The sequence below is a fragment of the Neomonachus schauinslandi genome, chromosome 14 (assembly GCF_002201575.2).
Source record: "Neomonachus schauinslandi chromosome 14, ASM220157v2, whole genome shotgun sequence".
NCBI lineage: Eukaryota > Metazoa > Chordata > Mammalia > Carnivora > Phocidae > Neomonachus > Neomonachus schauinslandi.
This window is the reverse complement of record NC_058416.1, coordinates 63471911-63484890: the sequence shown is the minus strand read 5'-3', so window position 1 is coordinate 63484890 and position 12980 is coordinate 63471911. Positions and strand designations below refer to the sequence as shown.

The following is a 12980-nucleotide window of genomic DNA, read 5'->3' as shown; positions in this document are numbered from 1 at the left end:
AATTAAAAGGACGCTGAGATACCATTTCTCATCTATCAGACTGGCAAAAATCTCAAGTCTGACAGCATATTCTGTTGGTGAGGCACTGGGGAAATACTCTCATGCATTTTTACCAGGGGTGCAAATTGTTGAAACTCTAGGGAGTGAAACTTGGCAAAATTAGCAAAATTCCATATAATTTACTCATTGATTGTCCTTGGGAATCTAATCCCTAAGATATCTGGCAAAAGCACAAGTATGCACACGGTTATTCATTACAACATTTTTTCTGTAAGAGCAAAAGACTGAAAATAGCCTGAATGTTCCCCCACGATGTACTGGAAAAGAAGGAGTTAAAGCAAGTTGCTTGTGATCCATTTTCCTCTGATTACCAAGGAGATACTGGGGTTGAGGGAAGAAGGAAAGTGACCTGATTTAGGCTTCTTGTATACATATTAACTAGATCACTGGACAAAGAGAATAATAATAATTATTTTTTTTTTTCTAGGAGAAGAGTCCTCATCAAGCAGGAAAGTCCTGGTTTAGGACATTATGATAAAAAAATCCTCATCATAGATTGATGAGTTATAACTCTCTGGAGAATGTCACATGAGCTCTTCAAATTTCTTAGGTGTAAACCTGGAGATGTTGCAAAATCATGTTTCCTACTATGTGAGGGACTTGCAAATCTCAGTGGAAATCTCATCTATCTCTCTGGGCCAAAAAGTATATATATATGATATCAAAAAGAAGGATGTGAGGAGCCACATGGGATATCTTGCCTGGATTTCTCCCTCCATTACCAGTGTCCCTGGTCACTTGAATCCTTAAAAAATTATTAGTAAAGCTTGATACTGGATGAGATTCCTGATTTAACCAAGCTCATCCTTTATATTGGCTCATCCACCTAAAGGAGTGGAAACTGCGAGTTAATGGAGTGAGGAATACCTATATACACTGATGGGGAATGATTTCTATGATATACTCCTGGTGAAAAAAATCAAAGGGCAGAATAATATATATACTATGCCACTCTTCACACAAGAACAGGGCGAGGATACAGTTATATGCAAGTATCAGCTTGCATATGTGAAAATAAACACTGAAAGCTTAAACCAAAAGCTAATAACCATGCAACTGGGGAAGGAAGAAGGCATAGGATGCGGGGGCAGGGGATGCATGTGACATTCCTCTGAAAACACTTTATATATATATATATATATAAACATATAATTTGTACTTGGAGACATATAAATGTTATATATTCAAAAATAAAATGAAATTTTAAAAATCCATTAAAATTGAAAAGATTCAGAAACAAATGAACCAAATTATATATAAAAGTTAGAATATGACCACATAGGAAAAAAAAAAACAAACTTAAGCAACTTAAGTTTTGAGTCTTTAATTGTACATATTTAATGTAATATAAAATGAAGACCGAAAGCAAATTTTAAAACTTCATTTAATATTCTTGGGGTGCCTGGGTGGCTCAGTCAGTTAAGCATTCAACTTCTTGGTTTTGGCTCAGGTCATGATCTCATGGGTTGTGAGATCGAGCTGAGTCGGGCTCCATGCCCAGCAGGGAGTCTGCAGGGGAGTCTCTCTCTCTGCCCCTCCTCCCACTTGCATGCGACCGCAAGCACTCTCTCTCTCTCAAATAAATAAATCTTTTCAAAAAACAAAAAAAAAATAAAAACTTCATTTAATATTTCTATTACGAGTGGTAATATTAGTGTTTGTATTTTTAAAAAATATATATACATTAAAATAAGTAAGTTTTGTTAAGAACCAAGATTTTTAGTGAAAAAGAAAATAAATGCAAATGTGGTGCCAGAGAAGTTAAAAATTCTGTAAGGCTATGTTTGACTTGGAAATAATGTAAGAATTCAGGTTATTTTTTTATTTAAAAAAGGTATTTTCAGGGTGCCCGGGTGGCTTAGTCAGTTAAGCATCTGCCTTCAGCTCGGGTCATGGTCCCTGGGTCCTGGGACTGAGCCCTGAGTTAGGCTCCCCACTCAGTGGGGAGTCTGTCCCTCTCCCTCTCACCCTCACCCTGCTCATGGTCTTGCTCTCTCAAATGAATAAAGAAAAAAATCTTAAAAAAAATAAAAAAGGTATTTTCTAGCTCTAAAATATATTGAAACAGCCCAGAAACATGACAGTCCAGATATGATGAGGGTCCCTAGTATTTAGACTGTGATTTCAAAATACCATTCTCCACAAAGAAAAGAGGCTCCTTGTCAGGTCTGGAATACTGGATGGGCTTGTACATCTAGTTGCACTAGAAACATAGAAACTATCAAAGACTGGTGGTCCTGTGTCAAAAGGACAAAAAGTCAATGTGAAGTTGTTCCCCGTGACCAAAAGGGAACAAAGTGAATGTAAGTGAAACGGGGATAGAATAACAAGATAAACAATACCACAAACTGACAAATCCAGAATGTGAGACCTTCCAACAACTGACCAGGTTTCTTGACAAGTCAATGACATGAAAAAAAAACAAAATGAAGCTGGGAGGGAATTGTTACTCGAGCTGTAGCAACAAGCTGGAATGTGTGGGCTTCAGTAGCATGGCGATTCAAACCAGTACCTGCGCTATGACATTTCTGAAATGGTCAGGAAATGTAAACATCGACTGGATACTACATGATGCCAAGGACTTACTGTTATTTGTATCTGGCATGATAGTGGCATCATGATTCTGGAAGAAAATACCCACTTTTTTTTTTTTTCAGAGATGTGTCCTCAACCTATGTAGGGACAAAATGACATGACGTCTGAGATTTCCTTTAAAATATTTTAACCCCTACTGCCCCCAAAATAGACAAAGGAAGGATGACAAAGTCCTACTGAAGCTGGATAATGATGTTCAATTTGTTATTCTCTCCCCTTTGCTTCTGTGTTTGTCATAATATGAAGAGAGAATCAAGAGAAAGCTGCTTTGGGAAAAGACTTCACACGAAATGAAGGAGTGACATGATTTTTTATGCTTTAAGTTGGCCTTTGAGATCTGCCCAACTCAAGCCAACCTCCTGCAATAGCCTTCCTGTGAGACCTACGGCCATGGTGCTGATTCAGTGGGAGTTTATGTAGAGAAAGAAATAAATCTTTGAATCAAATAAAAAATGGTACAGGAAATGCCACCACAGTCAGCCTTGTGCTGAGCTATTCTCTCTTGCTACTGGAGAAAGGCATTTTAAAGTATTTTATCATTTCTTTTTTTTTTTTTTTTAAAGATTTTATTTTTATTTATTTGAGACCGAGAGAATGAGAGACAGAGAGCATGAGAAGGAGGAGGGTCAGAGGGAGAAGCAGACTCCCCGCCGAGCAGGGAGCCCGATGCGGGACTCGATCCCGGGACTCCAGGATCATGACCTGAGCCGAAGGCAGCCGCTTAACCAACTGAGCCACCCAGGCGCCCAGTATTTTATCATTTCTCTAAGCACTCGGTCAGCTTGATTAATACACATAAGAACAGGTTTTCAATATGATAAAAAGAACTAGTCAAAATCTGCTTTTAGATTTAAAAAAAGAAATTAAAATCATTTTCTCAAAAAAAACCAAAACAAGAATGTGGGGAGGGGTGTGGGGGGATGGGTTAGCCTGGTGATGGGTATTAAGGAGGACACGTACTGCATGGAGCACTGGTTATTATATGAAAACAATATGATGTATCATATGGTGACTATCATAACATAATAAAATTAAATTAAAAAAATCATTTTCTCTATTCCAATAGCTGTACCGATGCAGCGAGCTCCAGAGAAGACACTAAACGCCACTGGGAGGGATCTGTCCCACAGGCTGCCACTGAGTTCCAAGGCAGGTGGGATAGTAACCTTACCGACCCTACCTCGACTTTGTCTGATGTTATAATGAGTCCATTTTAGGAGCTTTTAGCTAGGAGTGCCATGATCCCAGCTTTCAACTTGGAGTGGATAAGACCTAACAATTCTGATGACAGGGACGATGTCAATATCAATATACATCGTTTTGTGCGAAAACTATAGAACTGATATGACATAGGCAGTGATAAAGCTAGAAAAGACCAAACGACTTCATAGAGTTCTCCAGTTAGACAACTCACCTTTGGTGCTCTTTCCTGGTTTAAGAGGATTTTCATGTAAATTCCTCTGCGTGCAGGCAGGGAAAAATTTATAACACAAAGGGCTACTTTGGAACAAACTTGGTGAGACCACTGATTTATCATCAGTAAATTACTTAGAATGAAGCAGGGCATGAGAACCTAAAAGTGAAGACATGCTAACACACTAAATCCTGCTTACCTTTCAAAGCCAATCTGCCGAAATGTCTTTTCCCATGTGGAGCCTACAAACAGAAGGAAAGAACATAATTAATTGATGCACACCAAGCATGCAGTTAGTTCTGTCCTGGTTTTGCACACCCTGGTACATACTTGGTTCTAGAGTTAAGTGGGATGAGTTTTCCCTCAGATGCACTGTTCTCCACCTCCAGTCTCCAAATAGACCTTTGGAGAACAGTCCACATAACGTGCAATGTGACAAAGCTCTCCATCATGTTCCTCCGGTCACGCTGCAGGCCACGAAAACATTCTCTAAACGTGTGAATGTGTCACAATAACATGAGTAAAACTCTCCTGTCAAAATTAATGCAACAGCATAGTGTAAGTGGAACTCTTTAAAATTCAGCGTTTCGTGGAGCACATGGAAAGCTAGATGGCTCTCTGAAGGTCCAACTCACTACACCAGGTGTTTATCTCACCATTGTTGAAGCACAAGGATTAGCTTTTCTTTCTTTTTAAAGCTAAACATTTAAATCAGGAGTCTCTTGAATGCAAAAATACTGTTTCCAGTAACATGATTTGAAGAGTACTATATCCAAATCCATAAAAGAACAGTTGGGTTTAAAAAAAAGATTTTCAGGGGCGCCTGGGTGGCTCAGCCATTAAGCGTCTGCCTTTGACTCAGGTCATGATCCCAGGGTGCTGGGATTGAGCCCCGCATCAGGCTCCCTGCTCCGTGGGAAGCCTGCTTCTCCCTCTCCCACTCCCCCTGCTTGTGTCTCTCTCTGTCAAATAGATAAATAAAATCTTAAAAAATAAATTAATTAATTTAATTAAATTTAAAAAATTAAAAAAAAGATTTTCTATAATTTTTTCATGTAATAGTTCTTCCCTACATTACAGGCATAATAATTTTCTGAGTACTTGACCACTTTAATAAAAACTCTGCATTAATAAAAGTTAAGGGTTTGTACTAAACCCATAGTTTTATATTTTACATTAATCAATGGCAAAATTGTTTTGATTTCAGTAAACACCCACCTAGCCCGAAATTCGTGAGTTGTGCTATGCACTGATTGCTTGATAATCACAGCAGATAATCACTGTCTTTCTGTGCAATTTATTTTTGCAAATGGGAAATGGTAGATGCAGCACTGGGTCTCCAGAGGCAGCTAAAGATCTACCTTGCTTCTTTTTCTCTAGTCACAGTTAACTAGGATGGTGCTATGTTTCTTTCTTGAGAACTCTGCCTCCAACGCTTTACTGTCAGGTGACAACTCAGTGTCTCTTAGGCATTAGTCTTCTGGAAAGACAGGAGATTATGCAGTATTTTCCCCAGGCCCTCTCTGAGGACTGAGCTAGTCCCAAGAGAGCATGAACATTGTGTTTCACTGTGCGCTTTGGGTTCATATACTTGGTTATGATGAAGCATTTTAAGTAAATATGATACATACTAAAGGATTACATTTTGGATATGAATCACACACACACACCACACACACACACACACACACATTTAAAGCAGATTCAGGCTTATCTCCTCAGATGAAGTCACTCTTACCCAATTGAATTCCAACATGCTTTGCTGAGTAGGAGTCAAAGTCATGGAATTTTAGTTAACCAGCCCAGGAATTTCCATGGCTCCTGGTCCAGGGGAGGAGGCCTATATGAATGTTATCTGTCCTGTGAATCACATGCAAGACAATTCAAAATCCCTATCTCAGGAATTCTTGGAAGACAATTATCCTGCCCCAGAGATACTACCAATTAAGACACTGGCAAAACGTAACATAACCTATTCAGAAACCACATAAAGACAGCAGGCAACTGCCTGGCCCAAACAGAGAAGTGGGGGAGATTAAGAGTCTCCTGCCAAGTGAGAACCAGACAGTCTGGGCTCAGACCAAGTGCGAAGGGTCTAGGGGAGGCTGGAGTGCTTGGTGAGGGGGTTCAGATGCTATTCTTCTTGACTTGCTTCTAGGGAGAAACAAAGCACCTTTACATTTTTTTCTACATTTTTATTTTTTTCCCCCAGATCTGCTCAGTGTATTCTTAAATTGATGTTTTAAATACGTTTTTAAGAAACTCCCCCCTTCTTAATAGACTCAATCTATTATCAAGGTAAAATAAAAAGAAATCATTTTGTGATACTGCACTGTCAGGCTTTTAAAACATGAAATTTTAATTAAGAAATAGGTTCCATCTTCACATTTCTTAGAAAAGTAAACTTACTCAAATAAGCAGAACACGAGTTTTTGTTGTGAAACTTCCCGTACTCCTTAGAATAAACATTTTCAACTAAGCACAGCAGAGATGGTAGAAAAATGACTTCCTTCTAGTAGCTAGATATTAATGTAATTGATAATATGAGCATCTTACGTACAACAGGCATTCATCTTTGTTTGCTGTTGATACTCTACTAATCATCTTACTATGTTAGGTATAGGACTGAATATATTAAAATATGGTTTCTTTGCTCAAACACCACATACCCTAGAGGTTTGGGTTTTTATGTTTTTTGTGAGCACTTAGTCATGATGAAATGAGAAACACACAATAAATGGAACAGACATATGCAGATCCCTTGGCACCAAGAATATTTTTGGCAGCTCATTATTCTGTTGTTGGGGAATTCTTTTAAAGCCATTAACCATGTTTTACATGGTAAGGTAATATTATTCCCCTTTGCTGGAGCAGTCCAACAGGGAGAGAAAAGTAGGGAAAACAAAAGTAGCTGGCAGACTTCCTTGATTCAACACTTTTTAAATGAGATTTATAATATGGAGCAGTCTAAAACATGTTACATTCTTCAGGGGAAAGCAAAGGACAGTAACAACGAAGAGAAAAATATATAGCATAGAGAAATGGGCCCAAAGCTTAGAAGGATTTTTCCTTTCCAATTGTAGATGAAGTTAGAAATAATGAATTATGATTCCTCATTTCCCAAATGTCCCCTTGATAGCACCAACATCCAACAACAGAACTGAAATCTGGAACGGAGCATCACAGCATCCAGAAGCTACAAACACACCCTAGACTCAAGGTCATTCGGTCTGCAAAGCAAGTTCCTGTATCTCATGTCCTGTGTGTCCATGGCGACAAAATGCCCTTTGGCACCCTGCAGTGCTGACACTCCAAGGAGGTGGGGGGACCCCCATGCCTAGGAGCTCAGGACATTTCCTCCTTGAATACATCAATCAGCAGTCGCTCCTTTACAAACAAAACTCTACCTATCTCTTCTCTCTCCCTCTTTCCCTCTCTCCCTCCCTCGCGCCCCCCATTTTCCTATTGGCCTCTGCAGATCCAAGCTCCAGTTCTTTCCATAAGAGAAAGAAGTTATGGAAACTTCTTTTCTTGGGAGCTACCTTCCCCAGGCCAATGAGCTGATTCTGCTGGGGCTCCTCAGCAGGCCAGGAAATCCAGGAGATTCAGGACCCCAGAGCTCTGAACTTCTTTCACCATGGCCTTGTCATCCTTTGGGGGCTGTATTCTCCTCTTTCCTTCCTTCTTCATTTTCCTTTCCTTACTCTCCTTGCTATCATTCGTCTGTCACCCTGATCTGGCTATAATATGGAATTCAAAACAATTTTTTAATTCTACAAAGTTTTGCATGTCTGATTATTAACTTTAATAGCACGTGAGAGCCTCTAGGAGAAGTTATATCATCAAACAATTTTCCACACCATCTTCCATCCAGGACCTGTGACTTTCCCTATGTTAATGTTGTTTAGCACTCAGCATGCCCAGCAGGAGTTCAGTTTGTACAAATACACATAGACAGAAGGCCACATGCCAATATGTCTCTTGAAGATAAGGGGACATGGCTGATTCATTTTTACTTCTTCTAATCTTTTGTAGTAGTCATTTAAAATCACAGGGATTTACCTGTCCCCTGAAACCAGACATAGGAGTCCCAAGGTTTGCAACCAGGTCCCTTTCAGCTTGTAATTTTCTGTTTTTCATAAACATTAAAGAAAATGCAAAAATCTATCTTTATGTTGTAAATTGGTTACTTGCTTTATTATCACATTTCCTCTGTGATTACTGTTCTCAATCATTCTTTCAATCAACTTGTTCAGTTTCTAATACAAGAAGAAAGAAACTGGATTTTTCCTCTAGGCTTCATAATGCAGTGGTGAAACTGGTAGCCAAATGAGGCAGAGATTTTCAGCAGTTTTATACCCGGTATGTCTCAGATGTTGAGAGCCACTTGAACTTGGACCTGCACCTCTGCATTTTTCAAAATAATTAGCAGAAAAGGACTAATAATTCATAGAAGTGGTAGATTTTTGCCAGCACATTCCTATAAAAATGGAAGTATTTTTATATATCACAGGGCCTGCCAGGCTGCTGAACATGTAACCTGGCACAGAAACTGGTGATCAAACACAAATATCCGGAAATGATACCACTTCGAAGTTTTCTGGTGGAAGCTCCATTTACATTATTTATAACTCTTTTTTTAAAAGATTTTATTTATTTACTAGAGAGAGAGAGAGTGAGAGAGAAAGCACAAGCCGGTGGGGAGAGGCAGCAGGAGGAGAGGGAGAAGCAGACTTCCCACTGAGCAGGGAGCCCAATACGGGACTTGATCCCAGGACCCTGGGATCATGACCTGAGCTGAAGGCAGATGCTTAACCCACTGAGCCACCGAGGTGCCCCTATATTTAACTCTTCAAAAGATTTTCACGTCTACTCTGTCAAGATTTAACCATGTATCAAATGTTGACCATAATGTGAAATTCTAGGAGAAAAATAGATCTTCCCAATGGGCCAGTAGTGATATTTTACTTTGCAAATATTAAGATGCTCTGGTGTTGAATTGTAGCTAAAATCTATTAAACCACAGAAATGGCTGCTCTAATGAATGACATGAACCCAAGTAATGCAACTTTCCCAGTCAGTGAGCATGACTACAGCACTTTGGGTTAAATGGTGAGACCTAAAAATTTTTTGAGTCCTAATTCCCAGATGAGATTTGTCATTAATTGGTTAAAAGTAACTGTAAAAGATAAGAGATAAGAAAAAAAAATTTTCATCATCCCTTATTTAATAATTTTCATATTAAATGATCTATATATTTTAAAAATCATTTTCACCTCTACCTAGTACTCTTGTAATGCCCATCATCTTCTGCTCTGTCATTAGTAAATAGATGACACACCCCTTTAGTACACAGTAACTGTCATTCAGTTGCATTCTTGGGTTTTCATTTCACTACCCTTTGTCAGTTCTTTTCATAATATGTCTTAATTTTACTTCATCTAGGGTCAATCGTTCATAAATAACGGTCAGAATTCTTCATTGTTGCTAACAATATGGTGGTTTATATAGAACATATGATTGACAATATGCATTTCAAAATAAACAGCTTTGTATTTTTCCTTATTTGTAAAATAATATACAGTTGACCTTGAACAATGTGGGGGTTAGTGGTGCTGACCCCTGTGCATTTGAAAATCCACATATAATTTTTGACTCCTCAGTAACCTAGCTACTAATAGCCTATTATTGACTGAAGCCTTACCAATCACATTAACAACTATTTTGCATGTTACATGTATTCTATACTGTATTCTTACAATGAAGTAAGATAGAGAAAAGAAAATGTTATTAAGAAAATCATAAGGGGGGGGTGGAGCAAGATGGCGGAGGAGTAGGAGACCTGGATTTCATCTGGTCCCAGGAATTCAGCCGGATGGAGATCAAACCATTCTGAACACCTACAAACTCAACAGGAGATCGAAGAAAAGAAGAGCAACAACTCTCTCATCAGAAAAGTGACCACTTTCTAGAAGGTAGGATGTGCGGAGAAGTGAATCCAAGGCAATATTCAGGATAGACGGTGGGGGGGGGGCCCTCCGTCGGCCGCTTCTGGCAAGTGATAGAGCCGCGGAGCACAAAATCGGAACTTTTAGAAGTCGGCTCCACTGAGACGTCACTCTGGTGGCTAAGTGGGGGGTGGAACCCTCTGGGACAGCGTGGTCTCAGGACCCTGGGGGTCACAGAAAGACCGGGGATGCCTGAGTGCGGCAGAGCTCCCAGGTATCGGAGCAGGGAAGTCGGCTGCAGAGACGGAGCCAAGGCGCGGGCTTTCAGCTCGGGGTTGCCATAAACCGTGATCCGCAACACAGTCGGGCCAGTGCTCCTCCAGCAGGGACCCAAAAAGCGGCAGATCTGGGGAGACTCACCTTCCTTCCCTTGCAGGAGTGGGGCAGGAGCGCACCACAGGGATCTACTGGGTTTGGAGACCCCACAATGAGTCGGGTGCCAGAGACAGAAACGCTTGGTCACAGGCCGGGTGAGCACGGAGTGCAGCCGGAGACTGGGGAGACGGGAGTGACTGACGGCTTTTCTCTGGGGGCTCACTGAGAAGCGGGGCCCCAAGTTCTTGGCTCCTCCGGGGCGGAGATTGGGAGGCCGCCATTTTCACTCTCGGCCTCCAAAGCTGTAGGGAAAGCTTGCAGGGAACAAAAGCTCTCAAGAGCAAACCCCAGCAGATTACTTAGCCCGGTCCGGGCAAGGGCGGGGCACTTCCGCCTCTGGCAAAGACATTTGGGAACCATGGCAACAGGCCCCTCCCCCAGAAGATCAGCGAGAACAGCCAGCCAAGACCAAGTTTACCGATCAATGAGAACGGAAGAACTCCAGCACTAGGGGAATAATGCACATAGAATCCATGGCTTTTTTACCATGATTCTTTAGTCTTTCAAAGTTAATTTTTTTTTAACTGTCTTTTTTTTTTTAATTTTTCTTTTTCCCTTTTTCAACCAACATCTTATCAATCCCTTTTTTACAAAAAAGATTTTTATTTTTCATTTTTAGAGTCATATTCTATCCTTTCATAGTATTTATGCTTATTTTTGGCATATATATATAAGTTGTTCTCTCTTTAAAATTTTGAGATACAGTTTCTTCTAACAGATCAAAATATACCCTTAATCTCCAGTGTATGGTTTTGTTCTAGTCTCCTGCCTGATCACATTCTCTTCCTTTTTTCTTCTTCTTTTTTTTAAATCCTCTTTTCTTTTTTTTTTTTTATTCTTATGTTAATCCCCATACATTACATCATTAGTTTTAGATGAAGTGTTCCATGATTCATTGTTTGTGCATAACACCCAGTGCTCCATGCAGAATGTGCCCTCCTCAGTACCCACCACCAGGCTAACCCATCCTCCCACCCCCCTCCCCTCTAGAACCCTGTTTGTTTTTCAGAGTCCATCGTCTCTCATGGTTCGTCTACCCCTCCGATTTCCCCCGCTTCATTCTTCCCCTCCCGCTACCTTCTTCTTCTTTTTTTTTTTCTTAACATATATTGCATTATTTGTTTCAGAGGTACAGATCTGAGATTCAACAGTCTTGCACAATTCACAGCGCTTACCAGAGCACATACCCTCCCCAGTGTCTATCACCCAGTCACCCCATCCTTCCCACCCCACCCCCCACTCCAGCAACCCTCAGTTTGTTTCCTGAGATTAAGAATTCCTCATATCAGTGAGATCATATGATACATGTCTTTCTCTGTTTGACTTATTTCACTCAACATAATACCCTCCAGTTCCATCCACGTCGTTGCAAATGGCAAGATGTCATTCCTTTTGATGGCTGCATAATATTCCATTGTATATATATACCACCTCTTCTTTATCCATTCATCTGTCGATGGACATCTTGGCTCTTTCCACAGTTTGGCTATTGTGGACATTGCTGCTATAAACATCAGGGTGCACGTACCCCTTCGGATCCCTACATTTGTATCTTTGGGGTAAATACCCAGTAGTGCAATTGCTGGATCATATGGTAGCTCTATCTTCGACTTTTTGAAAAACCTCCATACTATTTTCCAGACTGGTTACACCAGCTTGCATTCCCACCAACAGTGTAGGAGGGTTCCCCTTTATCCACATCCCCGCCAACATCTGTCGTTTCCTGACTTGTTAATTTTAGCCATTCTGACTGGTGTGAGGTGGTATCTCATTGAGGTTTTGATTTGGATTTCCCTGATGCCGAGCGATATTGAGCACTTTTTCACGTGTCTGTTGGCCATTTGGATGTCTTCTTTGGAAAAATGTCTGTTCATGTCTTCTGCCCATTTCTTGATTGGATTCTTTGTTCTTTGGGTGTTGAGTTTGATAAGTTCTTTATAGATTTTGGATACTAGCCCTTTATCTGATATGTCATTTGCAAATATCTTCTCCCATTCTGTCAGTTGTCTTTTGGTTTTGTTGACTGTTTCCTTTGCTTTGCAAAAGCTTTTTATCTTGATGAAGTCCCAATAGTTCATTTTTGCCCTTGCCTCCCTTGCCTTTGGCGATGTTTCTAGGAAGAAGTTGCTTCGGCTGAGGTCAAACAGGTTGCTGCCTGTGTTCTCCTTTAGGATGTTGATGGACTCCTGTCTCACATTGAGGTCTTTCAACCATTTGGAGTCTATTTTTGTGTGTGGTGTAAGGAAATGGTCCAGTTTCATTCTTCTGCATGTGGCTATCCAATTTTCCCAACACCATTTGTTGAAGAGACTGTCTTTGTTCCATTGGACATTCTTTCCTGCTTTGTCAAAGATGAATTGACCATAGAGTTGAGGGTCCATTTCTGGGCTCTCTATTCTGTTCCATTGATCTATGTGTCTGTTTTTGTGCCAGTACCATGCTGTCTTGATGATGACAGCTTTGTAATAGAGCTGGAAGTCCGGAATTGTGATGCCGCCGGCTTTGCTTTTCTTTTTCAACATTCCTCT

General features: G+C 40.3%; 1 protein-coding gene across 1 annotated transcript in view; it reads right to left on the bottom strand.

Annotated features, from left to right (window-relative positions):
• PIEZO2 (piezo type mechanosensitive ion channel component 2) overlaps positions 1-12980 on the bottom strand; it is a 500927-nt gene that overhangs the window by 249060 nt on the left and 238887 nt on the right. The window contains exon 4 of the mRNA XM_044921024.1: positions 4269-4311. Within this exon, the coding sequence (XP_044776959.1) occupies positions 4269-4311 (43 nt within the window). The remainder of the gene's footprint in view (positions 1-4268; positions 4312-12980) is intronic.